The sequence below is a fragment of the Drosophila obscura genome, unplaced genomic scaffold (genome assembly GCF_018151105.1).
Source record: "Drosophila obscura isolate BZ-5 IFL unplaced genomic scaffold, ASM1815110v1 contig_208, whole genome shotgun sequence".
Taxonomy (NCBI): Eukaryota; Metazoa; Arthropoda; class Insecta; order Diptera; family Drosophilidae; genus Drosophila; species Drosophila obscura.
Window position 1 is genome coordinate 267,773 of NW_024542799.1, and position 21,051 is coordinate 288,823.

At 45.0% G+C, this 21,051-nt stretch overlaps 4 protein-coding genes across 9 annotated transcripts in view; all 4 read right to left on the minus strand.

Moving 5' to 3' along the window:
* Positions 1–6,559, minus strand: part of LOC111080492 (protein TANC2) — a 44,031-nt gene extending 37,472 nt beyond the window's left edge. For 2 of the 6 annotated variants that reach the window (XM_041594175.1, XM_041594171.1), the window contains exons 1-2: positions 6,289–6,558; positions 5,304–5,890 (exon numbers count right to left, since the gene is read on the minus strand). In XM_041594175.1, the coding sequence (XP_041450109.1) occupies positions 5,304–5,556 (253 nt within the window). In that variant the 5' untranslated portion in view covers positions 5,557–5,890; positions 6,289–6,558. Of the gene's footprint in view, positions 1–5,303; positions 5,918–6,288 lie in introns of all 6 variants that reach the window. The other 4 variants (XM_041594176.1, XM_041594173.1, XM_041594174.1 and 1 more) reach the window with 4 other exon arrangements.
* A 1,458-nt stretch (positions 6,560–8,017) lies between these two features.
* LOC111079201 overlaps positions 8,018–21,051 on the minus strand; it is a 42,701-nt gene continuing 29,667 nt past the window's right edge. Inside the window, exons 3-4 of the mRNA XM_041594148.1 lie at positions 10,370–11,348; positions 8,018–8,049 (exon numbers count right to left, since the gene is read on the minus strand). Of these exons, the coding sequence (XP_041450082.1) occupies positions 8,018–8,049; positions 10,370–11,348 (1,011 nt within the window). The remainder of the gene's footprint in view (positions 8,050–10,369; positions 11,349–21,051) is intronic.
* Positions 17,268–17,960, minus strand: LOC111079203. Its single transcript, XM_022374277.2, has 2 exons — positions 17,664–17,960; positions 17,268–17,594 (listed from the first exon to the last, which is right to left on the minus strand). The coding sequence occupies exons 1-2, from the start codon at positions 17,907–17,909 to the stop codon at positions 17,268–17,270; spliced, it is 573 nt and encodes a 190-aa protein (XP_022229969.2). The 5' UTR covers positions 17,910–17,960.
* Positions 18,060–19,254, minus strand: LOC111079202. Its single transcript, XM_022374276.2, has 3 exons — positions 19,058–19,254; positions 18,299–19,002; positions 18,060–18,228 (listed from the first exon to the last, which is right to left on the minus strand). Exons 2-3 carry the CDS (start codon positions 18,758–18,760, stop codon positions 18,079–18,081), a joined length of 612 nt encoding a protein of 203 aa, XP_022229968.2. The 5' UTR covers positions 18,761–19,002; positions 19,058–19,254; the 3' UTR covers positions 18,060–18,078.

Genomic DNA, 21,051 nt, shown 5'->3' on the forward strand with positions numbered 1-21,051 from the left:
TGCCAAAGAGGGAAGCCATAAATGAATGAATGAATGAATGTGAATACACCCAAATCGCATGTTCATTTAGCAGATATTACTCACAATATATGTACTCGTAAAAAACAACCGCAACTCATTTCTGCATCAAGTACTTCATGTAAATGCGGACATTTTTTAATTTCCAGACGGAGTGCCCTTCATATTTATTGAATTTCGTGTGTTTATTGCCCACGCGTCTGCTTTTTTGGCAAGACTTTTGTGTGGCTCTTAGAAATGGCTCAGAAGTGGTAGCAGATAGAAGCCTCTTTAATGCAGACAAAGAAAGCTTTTGTCCCAGATTTTTTAGATGAAAGTGAGAGATATTGAGATCATTTTATGATCTAAGGAGATTTATTTTAGATTAATTTTAGATTCATATATAGATATTTATCTATGTTTATTCTAAATAAGATGTTAATTTTTTTGTATATTTTATCAATCGTCTCTCAATATGTCTATTGAATATCTCTCCTTTTTAACGGTTAAAAGCTGACAGAGGTTGTCAAGATCGATAGATTCTGCTTACAATTGCTCATTCAATTGGTATTTGGTACGCGAAATGTGAAGACCTTTTGATTAGATATGTACACACAACGGGCATTCGCAGATACGACACAGACAAAACCCAGATACGGGTACATACATATGTATGTACAGGTACGTTCGCACTTTGGCCGCTGAGGGCCGAGACGGGCCGCACCTGTTGCACTGCTTTGCCAAATCGATAAGGTTTTTCTTCTGCTCTTGTTGTTGTTGTTGCTGCGGCGCCAAGCAATAAGTTCGGCCGACTTTTTCAATATTTACAAATAATTAAAAACGGTAATTGGCTTTGCTTGTTGTCGTCGTCACCTCGCTTCACTCCACTCCACTCCACCCCACTCCACTCCACCCCACTCCATTCCACTCCACTCTACTGCGAGTGGTTCGAAAACTATTCCAATTTTTGTCGTTTGCTTTGCAAATTGTCGCGTCGCCAAAAAACAATAAAAATGGGAAATAGTCGAAATAGAGCTTTGTGGTTTGGGCTTTGGCTTTGGCTTTGGAGATTTTTAGTGCAAATATTAAAAGGTAAATTTGCATGTTTAAACAAAAGTCGACAAATGTTAGTTGAGCGTTTTTTTGCACGTTTTTTGTTTGCAGTTTTTTATTTGTACGCTTATTTCTGTGCATGAGATCTATCGCAAGTGTTGATCTTAGCTTTTGCGAGGAGGGGTTAGCGGGGTAGAAAACGTGACTTAAGCTAAATTTTCGTTGCTAGTAGAGTTTCAACAGGGAAGATGGAAAGAGTTTTAGTGAAGAGATTGCGAAGGTTGATACGGTAATGGGGTAGATGGGCCCCAATGATTTCCCAATCTATGTTCATATTTTACACTCTTACGGAGAGCTGCACCCTCAGACTTGTTTGACTCCAAAGATACCCTCTTGGGATGTTGTCAAGGCAAAAACTCCCCAACATATTCCAACATCCCAATGCTTCTTCATAAGTATATAGCTATAACTGTACGCATTCCGTACTGAAACACATTGTCTCCATATGCTTAATCCATTCAAGGTTTTTTCCCATCGCCAATTAAATTTTTATGAATGTAATTGCAAATCCATTGAACAGAGATCGCGGAATAACTTCCAAGAGATTCGAGCATACGTATATAGTACTCAAACATTTTGGTTTCTTTTGGTTTCGTTTGCCATTCGTTTGGCACTCCGTTTGATGTCGTTCGTTGATGGTTGGCCATGTCCTCGGCTACTTGTTCATGTCTCTTTCCACACACCACATACACATCACAGGGAGCTGCCGCCAACGACAGGCAGACAGAGTCAGCGACAGAGGCAAAGACAACTGTCTTACGCCTACAACTTCACAGCGGCAGCAGCAGTAGCAGCAGCAGTAGCAGCAGCTTCTACTACAGTTACACGCAAAGACCCCAAAAAACAACTCCCGATATAAGATGGGAGAGATAGGAACCGTTGTTGCTGCTGCTGGTTTTTTCATTATTATTTATCTACAATACAGCAAAAAATATATTACGCAGCGGCTGCCAGCTCCTTGTTTTTTTTTTTTTTTTTAGCTGTTTCTTCAATTTTGAAATCCACACAAATTTTGGGTGGGGAGAAAATCCCCATAAATGTGCAAATAATTAATTGGTTTTGTTGTGGTCTTAAAGCGTTTTAGAGGCTTAACCTTAGATACGGAATTTATGCAATGCTCAGATCCGATTAAAGATTTTCGAATTTTAAAATTTTACTGCTAATTTGATTATTATTACTGCGGTTTATAAGTCATTGAAATGCACATTCGTGACAGAAGAAGCGCACATTGATGTTAATTAAAGATATGCCACAATTATTGATTGTCTTAATTAAGAGCATAATTCTTTTAGTCCCAAAATTGCGGTCACCAGATGAGTAATATTCGCCTCGCTAATCGACAGGGGCAGAAGAGAGAGAGAGGAGCAGTGCAGTACTTAATCAAGAGAAAAGTTGTGCAAGAAGAGAGTGCAACGGAAGCCAGCCCCAACAACTGTCCATCTGTGTCGCTGTCTGCAACACGTTTTGCCTGGCCTGCCTGCCTGCCTGCCAGGCAGAGTTGATTTCAAAATAATGAGTTAATAAAATGCATGAAGAAAGACTCCAGCTATGGGGGGATACACACACACACAGAAAGAGAGAGAGAGATAGGGAGAGCGAGAGAGTGAGTAAGCGGTGCAGATGGATATGCGCAAAGTGTCAAATAATTCAAAATGTCACAGCAAATGCAAAAACAAATCGAAAGTCATTTTTTTTCTTAGCTTTAGACATCTTAATACTGCCGAATCGTTTAACTTTATAGGAGAAGACTTTATCCCTACTGAATACTTGAATACTTTGAATACTAGTGCAACCAAAACCAGAGTACTGGACAGTCGGCTTTGCTTACCCCAGCGACCCCTGGGCATGTTGCAATCTTGTGCTCTTGGCCACACTTTAGACGCTCATTTAGTCGGGCAACCCGCAGAGATGGTGCTGCTTCTGCCACACAATTAGGCAGAGCCAGAGCCCCGACCTCCTCCTCCTCTTCCACACCACAGCACGCCCTGCCGCTACGACTGACCCGACAATTTTTTGCATTTCCAACTAATTCGCCAGCAGCGCCGCTCCACTCACAGTTTGCCTATAAATCTCACTCAGAGTGCAACCTAATGAGGCCTGAGGGTGTGTTTTGGCAGCAAATTAACTCATTGCCACTCCGGCTCGCGGTTCTTCATCTTTTGCATGGATCTCCCTTTCTAATTTGTGGTGTGTCCGCGGACACGCGGACGCTCTGACATTGAGAAAGCACCCCCCCAGACCCACAGATTGGCATGCAAATGCGGAGCGCGAGCGGCTAAATCTAAAAATATGCAAGTTATTCGCCGCCTGCCATCGGTCGGGCAGCAGACGGCAGACGGCAAACGGCAGGCATCTCGCCTTAATTAGACTTGTTATGACTGGTCAGTTTTGCAATTTGCAATTAAAACTATGCACACGAGTGCTTCGACAGCTGCTCCGAGAAGTGGAAATGGAATTGGAATAAGAAATGTTGCCCCAGCCACTCCATTCAGCCTTCGGTCTTCTAACACAAGAGTCAATAACTAACATGGAACCCTGTTGGATAAGGCTCTGGGTCTGAAGGCTGGTCACCATGTCGAATGAATTATTGCCTAGGCTAGCATGTCCCTCCCAGTCTCTCTCTCTCTGGGAATTTGTTTTGTTTAGGAGAGCCTTCACGGCATGAGTGTTTATCCCAACTCTTGGAGATCCTTCAGAGCTGTCTGAAGCTTATCAAATTCAAGCAAACTTTCCGTTCAGTTCTAATGCCGCACAAAGGATCTTCAAATCCACTCGAACAAACAAAATTCCAAGCAACAGAACCAAAACTTTTTCTACTATATTTCAATCAGAACGCTTGAGAGCGACTCAACTTTAACCTTCAACTTGGCATCGTGGTGTGGGTATGGGGGGGAAGAGCGGGTCTGCACAGCAAACACTTGATACACTTCCACGGCCCCTGGCCCCTGGCTCGGTTGAACGAACAACAATGTTCCCTACTCTGCTGCCGTCTTTGTCTTGACTGTTAACAAATTTCCAAGTAAAATATTTCTGGGAATTCTTTCCCAAACACAACAGCAGCAACAACAACAACAACAAGCAGCGACTGGCAAACAAAGCGCATGTGCCGACATCCCCTCAAACTTCCCCCTCTCTCTCTCTCCTAACTCTTCACTTGGCTGTGTCTCTTTCTGCTTCTCTTTTTGGCATGCGCAATGAAAGAGCAAAGAAGAAGCTTTCGTCGATGATTGCGCAAGCGCAACTAAAGCAGCAGCAGCAGCAGCAGAAACACACACACAAAAAGAAGAGCGATGAAGAAGCAGAGGAAGCAGTGGACAACCCTGCGGAGAGACTGGAATTTTTATGGCATTTCACATGGTTGAAGCTCACACTTACACATCCTCCTTCTGCACTCCCCCATCCAAACCATGTCTCTCTGCTGCAACAACAAAAGGCTTCCATTGTCTCACTCTCTCCCTCTGCCTCTCCCTGACATTTGTGGGGTGGAGGGAGGAGAGGAAACAAACCCGGCGCGACATGTAAATTAGTGCAAAAGTATTTGCATTTTAATGTAAATCCAACAACAACAGCGAGACAACGACAACGACAGTGCCTTGCCGCTGCCGCTGCCGCCGCTGCAAAGTCAATTTGAACAGAAAATTGCAATTAATGCAATTTGCATTGTAAATTTCAGTTAAAAGAGGGAACACAACCCTTTATCAGTTGGGGGACATCGAAAGTACTGCAAGCGGAAAGGAGTAAATGCGATTTGCAAAATTGAAGCCATTCCAATGAAGGAGATGAGATGATGGCCATAAGATAAGACTCGGGCGATCAAAGAAACCGCTTGCCAATGGAGTTCATGTCGAAAAGCTTTACCAGTGCGAGTACAATAAATAAGTGGGCAGAGGCAGACTCAGGTTGTGTTTGGCAAGAGCTTTCTTTTAGTTGAAAACCGTATACCTGATACCATACTCCACTTGTCTCGGCACTAGAAAGATATTTATCTAATTGGTGGTTCCTTCCACTTCTAAAAACTGTTTCGTAAAATCCATTAAATAAAATATTGTATTTAAAAAAAAAAGCACAACGATGATCCCTCCCCTCCCGTTGAACCAACACGAATGCGAAACATGGCAATTAACGGTAAATGATGCTTTACTTATGACACCAAAATCATTTGGTGAGTGAAGAGATCAAAGGAGATGATTTACCTAAAAAACTGCAGCTATTCCCGCTTCCAGATCGACGACCGGTTGTTTTATTGCAGCTCCAATTATTTTCAAAATTTCCTTTATCCTTTGCGTTGTCGCTGTGGTTGTTGTTATGATTGTTGTTGGTGGTGTTGCTGGTGTTGTTGCTGTTGCCGATTATAAAGCTTGTGGTCGTCTGGCTGTTGGTGTTGTTATTTCGGGTTATGTTGCTGGTGCCTTTGCCACTCGAAGAGCGGTTGGTTAGTGGGAACATGGCATGTATCTTTTGTGGTTCGCTGTGGGTTCGTTGGTTGCCTCATGTATGCCCCAAGTATCTCAGCATCGGTATCTGTAGCTGGTTGCTGGTTGCTGTATCTATAGCTTTCAGATGGATGCAGTTCCAGCTGCCTGTTGCCGGTGAGGCGAATCCTTTTAAGTCGTTGCCCTGGCTGCCGGGCGCCGGATTTAGCCTTGTTTCTTGTTGCCTCAATACTTGTCTGTCTTCCTGCTCATTCTCTCCTCTGTCACACTTTTTGTATCACGTTCTCTTGGTCGCTCCTTTTTTTTTATATTCGATTTGTTTCGTTTGATTCGTTTTCAAAATGCACCTACAAAAGCCGCCGTGGAATGCAATGCTTTGAGTTAAAATAAATCACTAAATAAAGATGTTGGCTCTCATTTCCTACTATTAGATTGAGCAGTTGGTTCCCTTTGGATCCTCTTTTGTTTTGGCCATAATGTGCAAAGAACTTTACTGTAATTTTATCATTTATAAATTTTAATGTAAGACAATTTCATCAAATTTAGTAATTGCTTTGCCCGCATGACTCTTAAATCATTTCTTACTATATTATCTTATCCCCCGCTTTGGAGAGGAGTCATCGGTAAACAGTAAAATACTTTTCACATAACACAAGAGGAATTCCTAGACGATTATGCACACACACACACACAGAGCACACACTCAAAACAAACACTAGTATTTATATTCGGCTAAGTTTATTACATTTTTATTCAGTGCATTCCACATTCCACATTACTCATCACCTGCCACAAAGAAACGGCACATGGAAACTCTGTTTAACTTAGCAATTTTGCACTTTTTTTTTTTTGGCAATTTGACATACGAGTATGTAGCATATTTCTGAAATGAGAACCGTATCCAAAGTAGCGACGATGCCGGGCCCGTCCCTCCGTACGATTGATCGCGGTTGGCGGAGCCGTTGCTTGGCCGAGAGGTGCGCGTGCGCGAGCTTTAAAATGCGTTTGAAAACTGAGCGGGCGGAAAGCCAGGCCAGACACATGGTATAACTTTGCCATGCTATACCTTGCCGCAAGGTAGGGACAACTCAGCGCCCAAGCATGCGCGCCTGCACGTTCTGTGTACCGAAAGAGATTGGTCCCTCAAATGGAGAGAGCTCGCTAGGCTGGCACCACCCCCCTTAATGCTATGCCAAAGCCAGACAAGTGTCGGACTCTCTCTCTCTCCACACAGTGGGCTGAGAGAGCGCGCGCAACTCTCGGGCACATTTACCGGTTTTCCGTAAAGCCAAGACACAGTTCAGCGTGTGCTTGCGCTCTCGTCGTCGTGTCGTTACTCTTCTCTCCCGCTGTCTTTCTGCTCTCCAGCTCCAGCTGATATGCGATCTCTGCACGGCGCTCGGCGTGCGTTGGTTGTCGTTGTCTCTGTCGCTGTCTCTGCGTCTGTCTTATCAGTTCCACTATCACTCTTTTTCTTTTTTTTCAATTTGTGTGGAAGCATTCATTCACGCTGAGTTCTAGTATTTGTATTTGTTCTTTATGGGTTTTGACTGATTGAGGTGCTGACTTGGTCGCGTCGCTTATCGCTCGCTCTCCCTTACCTCCCCCCCGCACACACCGCATCCGGCTGACCGAGGAGCAAATGATGACGCAAGCGAATGTGCGAGGTGCCTTTCCTCTCCGGGGGCTCCTCTCAGATAAGTGACTGGTCGAAAGTGAGTGGATTAGGCAAGACATCGACATCGATTTGGCCGAGAATGAGCTGGAATGGTGTCACTCTGCAGGGTGCCGTCGGGACTCCCTTGAAATTATTCTAAGGCCCGCTGCTGCTACACTCTACATCGGCTTTTCACCGATGGATGGCAACGTGCAAACATTATTATTTTCGAATATTTACATAAATAAAATGATAAGATAGGAGTCCTATTTGATCTGTGCCTTCCATCAGGAGAGGTGTTCAGAGTAACTGTAGTTTTTGTGGCCAGGTGTCACAAAAACCAAAATCAATAATTCCTTTAAAAAATAAATATTCCCATTTCCCAAATTAGTTTTATATTGAAAGCCGCTACCCAATCAAATGGGACTGCAACTCCATTTCTGGTAGCATTGCAATCACATGGGAAGGTTTCCCAAGTTTTGAAACGTTTTTTGATAGCTGTAAGCCAAACAGAATTTTCAATTACACTAGAATTAATCTACTCATTAGGTGGAAGAGAGAAGAAAGAAACGCGCCCGCCCGCCCGCGTCCAGCTCACGTAATCTTCGAGCAATAACAATAATGGTTTGTAATCGCTCGAAACATGTTCATGTTCGTGTTCGTGTTGGTCGTAGATCCCTCAGTTATTGAGTCCATGTAAAGCGATCAAATGAGCTAATACCTGTGACACAATCGTGATTAATGGGCTTTGATTGCAGCAGAGAGGGCAAGGGAGAACGACAGAGAGCCATGTGCATGGGGATATTTCGATTACATTTTATGTGTAGAAATCTTTGCCATAACCAACATCTAGAAAATTACAAATAATTACAGGAATCTACTTGATAAGAGAGCCATAAATATTAAGAAAAGAAAAGTAGAAAAGTAAAGCAGCAACTGATTTAAACATTTTGCAATGTTGCACTGGAAATCTAGAAGTTATCTTAGAGTGGGAACCACAAAAGTTCTTCAAGTTCTCATGCCGTTGCATTCTTGGACTTGTATCCCTTTGTGTCGTAAATTGTGTTTAATCAAGAGCCAAGTAAATGGTTTCCATCGTAGCACTTTCATTATCGCAACACTGGCCAAGAGTAACTACAGAGTTCAACTCATAAATATTGAAAGAGCAATTGCGAAATTCAAATTCAAGTGCATCGATTGTGGGAAATCAGCGACTCGCCCCGACTCGGGGGCCTTATCGAACACACAAAATGCATTCAACGCAGTGCGTGCGCTGGGATTTTATTGAGTCTCCTATCTGGATCCGAGCTTGGGATCCATCCATTGCCAATAAATAGTTACCACCGGGTCCAGCTGTGCCCACGGGCAACATAGTTGCAATGGCACAACTGTGTCCGAGTGTTGGCCTCTCTCGCATCCGTCAGATACAGATAGTTTTCAGCCGGTTTCTCGATTCGTTGTTGGTTGGTTGGTCCATTCATGGCAACTACCGTTTGGGTCTTTTGTTTGACTTTGTCTTGCGGCCGTCGGCTCTCCTCCAAGTCTATTTGTAGATACAAGCAGCCAAACAACAAGCGTCTGCCACTGCCACTGCCTGTGATTGTGACTGTGCATGTGCCTGTCTTCGTCTACGTCTACGTCTTCCCCATTTCTCTGCGGTGGAGTGGAGTGAAGTGTGTGTGTGTGCTGAGAGGCTCTTCTACCTGTTCCATGGATGCGTCTTCGCTTTGGGGTCGCTTCGGTTCGGTTCAGTCTCTCTGCACGTTCTCAGCGCTATCTCAAGTGTTTTTTAAAAGTTTTCCAGCGATAAGCAATGGAACTTTATGGCCCAGCCACATCCACTCGCACTCAATGCACCCCCTGGCAGTGGCTATGGCTGGAGCTTCATCATCATCATCCATCCTAGTTTGCCATGGTTTGGTGTGGCACTGGCACGGTGTTCGGTCGGTGTGTGATCATGATGCATATGATTCATGACTTTTCACTTTTTCGCACACACACCGCAACAAGCCACGAATTTCCACAGGCATGGCAGAACAGTGGATGAAAATTTAGAAAAATATGCGAATATCTGCGAACGGGGTACAGAGTTTTTTTTTTCGAAATATATGAAGATAATATTTGGCTCCCAAAAAGGTTCCTTTTCTGATAAGCTAATGACAAATCAAACACAAAAAAAAGAGTTAAGCTGAAATTATATTTGTTAAGAGCTTTAAGCGGACGACACCCACTATGCAAATATTGACGGGTCTGAGAGGCCGATGCTGACACTTAACCCTTGCATAAATTCTCATCAGCATTGTGGATGGGGAGGCTTTGGTGTGGCACGTAAATTACTGTGACATTGCACTTTGCAGCATCATTTGGCAATTTGTTGCAACAATTTTTTTTTTGTGTTGGTTGCTGTGCCAGTTTATTGATTAGTTTTAAATGAAAAGTGGAAGGAAGTCAGCAGCAGGCTGGCTACATAAATCTTGGCCAATTTTCTTATTAGAAACTGTCAATGTCAGCGCATTTTCACCCCGAGGCGGAGTCGCCGAGGATCCTACTTGCTGGCCACGGTCATATGCTAACCAAATAAGAGATATATAAAATCCACTTGGATGATTTATGACCCTGGTGCTGCTCGCTTGTTAAACATCTGTATGAAATGGCTTTCTCTCTCCCTCTTTGCTTGGCTTTGTTTGCTCTACGGCCGATTGAATCGTACCAATCGTAGCACCATTCGCCCGGTGGTTGGTTACTGAGAGGATGTTGTTGTGGATGCTGATGATGTTGAAGTGTGTGCTGGGGGTCAGCGTTGGTTAGCCGCCGCCTTGCGGGCTACCTTTCTAATGCCGAAAGAAATGAGTCCGTTGCGAGTCGGTCATTAAAACAGTTGAGAAGAAGAGGAGTAAGAGTACGAGGAGTACGAGCAGTACGAGGAGTACTCACAGATACCACTGTGTCTATGTCCGGTAATGAAGGATTGTAAATGAGTTTAATGTCGGGCTGCATTGATGAATTGCCATTCAGTCATCATTCAAATGGAAATACAAGAGAAATCGCCAAAAAAGTAATAAATATCTATGCCAAGGATTGTGAGTGAGTCTCTCTCACAATTAGCCGTTAATGGATAATTTTATGGATTTTATAGCAATTATTAAGTGTGTGTGTGTGAAGCACTCACCGGACTCTGCCGCGCTCAGGCACTTGGCGGACGCCTCCTCGTTCAGCTCCTCCTCGGGATTGGCATCGTCCGTGTCCAGGAGGCCGTAGCTAACGCTGGCCGAGCTCCAGTCGAGGGCACTCACGCCATCGCTGGACATCATGGAGATGTCCATGGGTGGGACGGAGGTGCCGCGCAGTGTGCTAGTGGCACTGATGCCGCCAGAGTCGCCTCCGCCGCCGCCGCCGCCCACTGAGACGACCAGCGAGGAGTACTTGAGATCAAGGGATGAGTTCATGGAGCCGCCGTAGATGGAGCTGGTGAGGGAGGCGCAGGTGGAGTCGAAGCTGCGGTTGCTGGCGCGACGCTTCTCGGGCGTGGCATAAACGGGCTCGGGTTGTTCTCTTTCTTTTTTGGGTGTGCCCATCTCTGAGTAGGCGGGCGGGGCTGTCGAGGAGTTTTCACTGGCCATGGAGCCGTTCAGTGTGCCGTAGACGGAGGTCATCATAATGTCGTTGCGATTGAAGCTGTGCTGCCAGTAGTCCTCTTCCACATTGCCCGAATCGACTAGATCCGAGGACTCCTCTTGCTGCTGCTGCTGCTCATCGGCCACCAGCTCGTCCAGATAATCGGCATCGCACAGTCGCGACTCATCGATCATGGCAATCGTATCATCCGCATCCGCATCCCCATCCCCATCCTCGCTACCAGACTGACCCTCCTCGTCCTCCTCCTCGCAGCTCTGCTCTGCATTGGCGTTGAGCTTCTGGAAGGTCTCGTCCGCCTGCTGCATCATGTCGTAGGCATGCGGAATGGAGCTGCCGGCCAGCGAGTCGGCGTCGTTCTCCTCGATGCAGGACAAGTGACGTGTCCGAAAGCCGTAGATAATCCCATTGGCGAGCAGTTTCGGTGGCGGATTAATGGGCAGCGGTGGCGTCGCTAAATCCAGCTGTTCGTCGTCCATGTGATGGAGTGGCATCGGCTGCAGGGTGGCCATATGCTAAAAAGGATAACAATAGAAGGAATTTTATTACAAAAATGAAAGTGAAATTAGGAAATAATAATAATAAAAATAAAAATAAGAACGGCTCTGCGGGGTTATTGATCCTGATCTGCGGCTGAACTACTGTGTGTTTCCAGCTTCCATCCAAGCACAACTGTACCTGGACAATGCTCCACATTCAACATAATTTGACATATGTAATTTGAGGGCTGACTTGACATTAACGATCCTCCATAAAAGACACACACACACACACACAGCACACAGCACACGGGGATGTACGTACAGCGGAAATGAGCCCAAATCTTAGCTCAACTCATGCCCGAAGATATTGTACATCTGTAGGTGCGAGCTTATAGGCGATAAGCCCGGGAAACTTTAATGCCACTTAATGCCAGGGCAACAACAGAACGTGAAATTGTTTCAACATAAATCTCACACATGTGTGTGTGTGTGTGTGTGTGGGGGAAGGGCAAAGAGGGGGCACACGCACACACATGCTGCCGGAGCTGGAGACGGAAGTGTCCCCCAAACCAAAAACGATAGACGCTCGCATGCACGCAACTTCCCCCATTTATGGCCACATGTGAGCGCATCTTCAACGTGTGGCCCCCTGCAACGATGCTGCTGCCTCTGCTGGCGTCTGCTTCTTCCGTGGTGCAAAGAACTCGTAATAGTTCTGCTGCCATTACATGGGCAATGTCGTCGCACTCTTGACATACGAGTCCAACCAGGCCGGAGTCGGTCTGTCTCCCATCCCCCATACCCCCCATACCCATGCTCCGCTCCACTCAAGTAGGTGTTGTCTTAGTTATTGTTGCTGTCTTAGATGCTCTGCTGTAGCTCACTATTTTTAAGTCGCTTGCGCCACCATTGGCGGAAAACTAGCGAACTAGGGACTACGACTACGACTCCGACTCCGACTGGGACTCAATGGCGGTGTGGAAAACTCCTTGAACATTGACTCAGGCAGTGCAAAGTTTTCTTAAATAAACATCTCTGTGCCGATCCGTTTGCAGTTTGTTTGAATGCAAAATTTGTTATGGCTGGTGGCCTGAACTTGGTTTTGGTTTTGGTTTGGTCTGCGGCATTTGGGGGAAAAATACACTGACAAAAGTTGGCATCAGTTCAAAGAAACTCAGAATTGAATATATATAAATATACTTAGTAGAGCATTAATACGCCGCCTCATGCACACGAAATGTATGTACTTTTTTGTTTACTATTCTGGGGCATTCTCTTTTGCAGCATTCGCTTGTGCAGCACGAGTCGCGCCATGCGGTAGGGAAGCGAGCAGTGGGGTTAAGCTGTGATTTAGTGTTTGTTAAACTCGATTGTTTTTTCTTGGCGAGATAAAAATCACGTTTTATTCTGCCCAAAAGTAATGTTACATTTTCCACAGTGTAGAATTTCCACCAAACTAATGCAACAAACAAATTACTTGAGGCGACGAAAAACTATACATCCCATCCCATCTCTCTCTCTCTCTCTCTCTCTCTATCTGCGGGACTCTGGGGCTAAGGCTAGGCCAAAAATAGATCAACCAAACGATCGCATCGGGTGACGCTGACGCGTCTGTTGTGCACGGAGCACGGGAAGCGGAGGCTGCCGCCGCTGCCTGTTCTGTTTGCAGGGGAAACCAAAATGACGCGACGTGGTGGCAGTTGTTTGTCGTGCGCCAAAGCCAAATGCGGGAAAATGCAGCAGAGCAAAGGGAATTGGGTGTGGGACGCGGGACGGCGGGGCCAGGGGACGAGGACCGAGGAACCCCAGCAAACTGCATTAAACTACTTTCGTTGCAGTTTATTGCTTTGTCTGCGCGCGTTTCTACTTTTAGCTATTCCATGCATGTGTGTGTGTGCGTGAGTTTGTGCAAGGTATATTATATTAAAGGTAAGGCAATCCGAGAGAGTGGACTCCCATGTGCGGATGCCACAAAAAGATTGTACAGCTATCAGCAGCACAAATAATAAATATTGATAATAATTTATTGGGAAATATCGAAATAAATGCAGAGAGAGGGACTGCCTCCCCTCCACCTCACATTTTATATGCCCAGTGTACTCGTACATATCTCAGCCTCTGGTGAGAATCTTGAACTTGTGCTGCTTCGTGCACTCTTTTTTTTTTTTGTGTTTACATATTTCTTCGTTCTTTTTGGGTGGAAAGTGAAACGAGAAGAGAGTGGTGAAAATGCTTACAAATGTCGGGCAGGGGAAAGGTAATGGGGAACCATCGAAGATGCGACATTTTTCAGCTTGTTTCCAATTTAAATCAGCGTCCCTCCGCTTCGCCTCCCGCCCGCTCCGATACGACCCCTGTCCTGCCAATGTCTTTGTTTCGGCTCGCCCTTCCAGACACTCATTTGCACTCAAATGCATTGAGAATTGTGGTCACTGAACGATACGGGGGGGGACGGGGACACCCAGGGACATGCCTATACACATTCCTACAGCCAAGAAGCATTATATTGGCATTACTCATTTCGTTGCCATTTCGTTGTCTGGGTTTAAAGCGAACTCTTAGATATTCTTAGTACGAAATGAAAGTTTCACAATGCAAAAAGTATGCTACGATTATATGAAGAAAGCACTGAGCCAGGGGAAACTTGAGCTCCAGCAAAAAAAAAAAAAAACCAACAGATTTTAAAATATAACAAATAACTGCACTGCCATTTACGATTATTATTATAAATTTATTATTATATATATGCATAAATGTTTCTTGTACATTTTCAGCTCGAACCTTGAATTAACTTTTGTTTTTCGCTTGTTAACGATCACTTTGTTGTTGTTAAAGCTTGCAAAAAATATTGGAATAACACTTTGAAGGCACAACCATAGAAGTTAGCAGCTTTGCACTTTCTTTTCTGTCAGAATTCTGTCATTCACTTTCACTGATAATCCAATGTGATAAATAGTCCGATTGGGGATTCGCCTGCACGCGATCTATACTGCCACACGGCTGCCTGTATCCGTACCGTGTCTCTGGTGTGCCGTAACGTATCCGTACCGAGCGCGCGCTGGAATGCAATTGAATCGCCTCGGAAGCCAGTTCACGGCACCAACTGCATCCGTTGCAGCAGTTGCAGCCGTTGCAGCCGTTGCAGCCGTAAGGCAGCGCAGTCGCAGCAGCAGCAGCAGCCTCCCTCGGCAACAAGAAGATGATATGAGATGTGTTCCCGATACTAACTAGACGGAGACAACGTCGCGCGGCCGGCTAAAAATAGTCCAGAGTCGGACGTGCAGTCAGCGCCGGTCCATCACTTTTGTTAGATTCCGTTTTCCCTCCGTGTCCCCGACCCAGTCCCCTACCTTTCCGCCTTACCCCGCGCACATGCCACATCAACCAGCCGCAGCAGACGCGACGTCTGTTTGTGTTGCACCCCGCGAAGCCGGAGTCGGATTCTCGGTTTCTAATGGGGGTCCCGCAGTGAAACGGCAGCCAAAGTTTGCCAGCGGAACCAGAGGTGTCGCTTGCTTGGTTGCCATTTAATTGCACGCGCATCCAGGGCCCCATGGCACTGAAGTGGGCCTGCGCCAAGGGGCATGGAATGGCTATTAGTGCCACTATATGCCTGCCCTGTTCAAGATAATACAATCGAATGTAAAGTGCCTTTAAATGCGTATTTCACGTACACCCCAGTACCTTTCAAATCCTGCCTCGAAAATTCCACAGCTATATCCATATCCTGCTGACTGTACAGACACACAAACATCCACGCAACCCCAAGCCGAGTTCAATGCACTTAAGCCAAAAGGCAACAAGTCTGCGTTGCAGGATTGGTCACAATTGCAGTTCATTCAACCTGGGAACAGGCAGGAGAGGTGACTGCGACTGCCTGGATCTCTATGCGACGGAAGTGGACTAATTTTTCATGTTTTGAAATTGGATGACAACGAAACAGGAGGACGACAGGGGGACTATCTTCCAAGGAAGACAGACGAAGACAGCGACGCATGCGCAGCAGAGTTTGTTCACCTCAATGCTGCGTACTAGACACACACACACACACACACACACACATGCTATGCTGTGCTCTGCTATGCCTGTACTAAGTAGTTATAGTTACGCACGGATTGTGTTACATGCTGCCCAAATGCTTCGCTGGAAAAGTGCTCAGCCCGACCCCTGGATTTCGGTTGATTTTTCCAGACAACTGTTTCGATTTCTGATTACATTTTCCCTGTATTTATCTTCGGCTGCTTTCATATCATTTCCACTTTCACCGCGCGATGGGGGAGGGTGCTGCGACGTGTCGTGTGAATGATTTGTGACACCTTTTTGATGACTTTTGATGCTGCTGCGCCTGCGCATGGAATCTTCTTAACCTTGGGGGATAATTTAAAGAGTCCGCTGGCTGCAGGCAGGCTTTAAAATCGATCTGCTCCAGTCTGTCGTCATGATAAATTATTGTGGGAAATTCACATACATTTTTGGGAAAACCAAATTCATTGGGAATGAATGTGTTTACCCCAACAGCAGAGATTATTATACATTTGGTCATAGACCCCATAAGGGACGTATGACCACAGGACACAGATGCAGAAATATATTCTTAATTAGGACTTGGACATTTCTTGTTGTTGATTAAGATTTGGCAGATTTTTGTTTATTGTTATTCCAATTGCTCCAGAATATAATTTTGACTAGTTTGCATAGAAATATACGAACGGAGAAACTCGGGAGAAGCAATTCCCCCCACATTCCCACCACATTCCAACTACATTTTTCGGTGGCGACACATCGACCGCCACCAGTTCATACTTTCAGGCAGAGTTGGGCATATATTGGACTAAATTTATAAAGTATCTTTTGGGCTGGCTTTATATAGATTGTTTAAAATCCCAACTACTCACTTGGTCGTAAGTCCTCTTTTGGGGTTGGCGCACCAGCACCCACCCAGGTTCTTCTTCAAGGACGGCTGGACCTGACGAGCAAGTATTCGAGCATTTCATATTTCATATTCATATTTCATATTTGCTAGCACTTAGCAGCTGCTGCATTTCCGCCTTATGTTTTATAATGTTTCCGATTTCAAACAGCAGCACCGATGCCTGTTTCAGTCTTTCTTGGCATTTCACTGGCCTCATGGCGGCCAGCGCCTCATCCTTGACATCCGCCACCAGCATTTCCTTGGCGCCACTTCAAGTTGCACAGCTACCACTCTCATTTGGCCGTGAATAAGCTTTTCTGCTGCCGCTGTTTTTGTAGTTAGTCTGCATTGCTATTTCCACGCCCAATTTGCCTGATCTTGCCAGCTGTGGAACGCCTTTGTTTACCTTTTGCAACGCAAAAAAGAGCACACTGAAATATATCAACAAATGGGCAAAACATCGATAGTATATTTATCGCACAAAAGTATCGATATTTTCAGCAAGTCTGCCATATGGATATGAAAACATTGCATTTGGTAACACACAACTACTTGCTGCCATGACACTTGGCGCGAGTTCTTTAGTTTTTGAATATTTCAACAATGAAACGTTGTATATTTAGCAGCAATTTTACAAAGCTTTCAAGGCTATTTGCTGGGATCAAATAAATGCAAAATTAATTTCAAAATTATGACGTGCGTCACGATGTGTTACAGCTCAACAGTGCTGCCAGACTTGTGTTTGGTTATACGCTTGTCCGATAGGTGGCGTACGGGAGAAACATGCTAATGTAGGCGGGAAATTGGAAATAATTTCTTGAACGCTAAATTCAAAAAAAATAAGCTGCCTAGGCATTCTAAATTGAACTGATAGACACGAAGCGTGCCAAGCCCGAATTTGTGCCAGTTGCAATAAAATATAAATAGAGTACGTACAACTAAATCCAAATGTTTCATACAACCAAATTCAATTTACACAATTTAAAAATATGTTTAATGAAGAACCCAATAAAGAAATGCAGAGAGTAGAACATCAATAATTATGTATACCCATCAACCCGTGTTGCATAGACTTTGATGTCAGTCCTCCACTTCTTGAGCATGGATGTTCGCAATTGGAGTACGTAGACGCCTTTTGGTAGAGGAATCTCTTTGAGTGTGCTCTCATCGATGGGGAAGCCATTGAAAATGTAGTCTTGCTGTAGAGGGCACGATGTATTGATATTCGTTATCTTGAGCAACGGATTGATGAGGAAGCCAATGAATCCGGACACCAATGGATGGCGCCTAAACGAGCAAAAGTCCAGGGTCTCGTTCACAAATTGAAAGTGACGATTTTTCAATATTTTGATAACGCCCAAATTAACCTGCAGCAACACTTAGTATTAGCCAAACCAACCACTGGGGATGTAATGGGACACGCAGCGCATACTCACGATGATGTCATCGATGGGCCCCTTGTATGGCATCGTTATATGGACATATAGTGCCGCCCTGCCGTGCTCCCTGTGCACAACTTTACAGGTTTTAAAGAGGGAAAACGTTGGGTCTAACGTGCGACACTCCATTTTGGTGACTCTGAAGACCCTGGCCTCGATGGTGTGCGGCTCCTTCAGCAACAGCAGCAGCAGCAGCAGTGTAGACAGTATGAGACTGGACAGGATCAGCTGCTGATCTTTCATGTTCCCCAAACGGAATGAGACATTAAACTGATGGATATTTGTGTTGGGTAATGGACAAGTTTATGGGCTTATGGGCTTTAACATGGTTCACAGTATCGTTTGATTGGGGCCTAATTGTTTTTTGTTATCTTCGATCAGCGCTGCTTATTGAAAAACGATGATTGAAAAACTATCCACGCACTCCATACAAGTTGACCTGTAGGCGCCAGACCTTAAAAGCGCCCACAGTCACCGTCAGCTTGTATTCGCCATTGGGCAGTGGCAGGTCCCGGACGGCCTGCTCGCTGAGCGTCATCTTCCTCAGATAGATATCCTTTTCCTGTGGGCCCAAAGAATGGTTTAAGTATGGTGCACATCAGTCAGGGGTTAGCTGGTTAGCTGAGACCTACTTGATAGGGACAGGTGTGATTGGCATTTGTGGCGCTCATCAGCGAGTCGTGGAATATGTAGAAGAGCGGATACTGTTGCGGCTTCTTCATGTAGTAGCAAAAGTCCAGCGTATGATTGACCATGAAGAGCCTGTAGACATTCGACTTGCGGTATATGCACAGATTGAACTCGATCTTGTCTATGGGTCTGTCAGTCTTCACGCCCAGATGGAAGTTCATGCCCACCACATTGCGGCGCACCAGCTTCAGGTAGCACTCTTTGAACTCGACGAATTTCGGATCCAGAATTTTGCACTCCACGTTGGTGAACTTGAAGTAGGCGCCCAGGCAGCACGGCCACGGGGCAATTAGAATCAAAATCAGAATCAGCAACAGGCTCCACTGCATGTTGAGTCTCCTCTGGCAGTTGGTTGCAATTTGATCACAGTTTTTTTGTTTTTCTGGATGTGTAACTCTGTTCATTATTTGGCAATTACGCGGCCTGATGGCCAGGGCAATTAGTTTGGCCCAAAAGCCGGTATTTCGATTCGATTTGGAAACAGATAAAGCTAATTTTTGTTTTTACTTATTGCGTGTTTAAAGTGTGTTCAGATCCAAACTAAATGCGAGTAGGTAATGGGCACCCTCAAATGGTTTTTATTTCCCCTCCAATTAATCACTTTGGCTAATGACTCTCTTAAATGAGAAGCGGTACATTTTCTAGGCTGCAATTTTCACATTAAACATTGAGCACTGGCAGATCCTTTGGGTTATTCTTACCCAGCAGGAAAGGAATGAATTTAACGTAATAATGTAAGCCAGCCACTTAGGGTCTAAGGGTCTAAGGGTCTGATGTGCAGCGGTGCAGCTGGCAGAGATTCATCTGGCAGCGGTGGAAGTCCAAGGGCTTCACGCCTCTTACGAGAATTCTGAATACAGATGGAGGGGCTCCATTTTATGCGTACTATTCAACTGTGCTTTTGACAGGGAACTAAATGATAAATGGATTTATTTCTGGTCTCACATTAGTGCCTTCAATTATAAATCAATTTTGGATATATTGTGCATTTATTATGATGTTGTTTATTTAGATTTCGAACACTTCCAAAAATGTTAGTTCACTTTAAATTGTTATCGAATTGTCCGCTTTCGTTATTAAATTTGTGAACAGAATTTCATTCTATTAAAAGTTTAGTGCACTGCAAAAATGATGGGTTTGACTTGCACTTGTACACTGATCCATCGCTTCTTTTAATCACAGTTTTTTATTTTTATCATTTTATTCGATTAAACTTTTTGCTGTAAGCTTCAAGCTTACATATCTACAAATGGCCCGAAGAGAGTGTTCTGTTGGCACAACAATACGAACCAGAGACTGACAATTTTCTTGGCAACTGTGTCCGCCACACATGACATCTCCGCCGGACATGAGCTGAAAACTTTTGCCATAAACTGCACGTAGAAATGCCACAACAAAATGGCAAAATAACAAAAAGAAAACAACGTGCATTAGGTTGATGGGCCACCAGTGTCAGTACGCAACAAATGCTGCAAAGTTGCACCCAACAGACCCAATGTATCCCAATTTTGCCCCCCATCGTACACTTGTTTGCATTGGCAGTCGACTTGTTCTATTGTCATATCGTGTAGATAGTTGCCAGCCACTAAGTGACCTTGTCAGCTGTCAGGTTAATCAGGAGAACTTTTTAATTACACAAATTATAACTTTTGGCCCCAACGCCAACGCCGACGACGACCTGGAGCTGGAGCTGGAGCCTCGTTAAAGTTCAAGTCGCGCCAAGTTTATTATTCATAACGGAAGCGGAAACAGCAACAAGGGTCGAGTTGAGTCGAGCCTTACCTTGGCTCGTCGTCGTTATTCCCCATTCCCCTTTGGCCGTAACTGGCCTTAACCGTAGTTATTTATTTTAATAAAGCCACAAGCGACCGCACAAAACTTTTGCCATTTTACTGCAGCTGCCTTATTATTAACCATTATAGCCTCTGGCTTGGCCTGGCCTGGCAATTTCTCGTAATGATTAACGAAAACACCCCATCTTCATACGGGTTTGGAGGGGGTAGAATGAATACCTCTTGACTGCTCTAACTACCTCTGCTAGCCCCAGCCTGGTCCTGCTGATGCTGATGCATTCGAAATTGGTTAGCATTTTTGGGAAATTGCCACAGCCACTTGGAGCTGAACAAGGATTTGTTTGCTGTGTGTTGATTGGCTGGGCAATTGTTCCACTTGTTCTGGAAATTGACTTGCAGGCTTGCAGGGGATTACATTTCCATGCTACTGCATGGAATGAGAAATGACTGTAACCAGTCTCCGCTTGAGCCCACGCAGGGACACACTGGCTAGCACTGGTGTGCAATGCGGCGTATGCGTAATGCGTGCCATAAATTATGTGCTGTCCCAACTATTGGCTGGTTGGCTGGTTGGCAGGGACTTGGTCAGTTCGAGGACATGGGCCACATGTGCCAATAAATAACTCGATATGCCTGTCAAAAAGCACTGAAAGAAGCAGTGCCAAAGGGAACGATGTGGGTTGTGGGGCACGGGACCCATCAACTTGAAACGGAAACGGATATACAATTTTAGTAATTTTCGTGAGTGACCAAAGGCCGTGTCCCAAATCGAAATCGAACTGCCATCCGGATGGCGACGCCTCAAAAAAGGAAATTGACAAAAAAGAAAGAACCCAAAACATGGACAAAAAAAATGGAAAATACTGGCATTGTATAGGCATTCAGACTGGTTCAGACTCCGA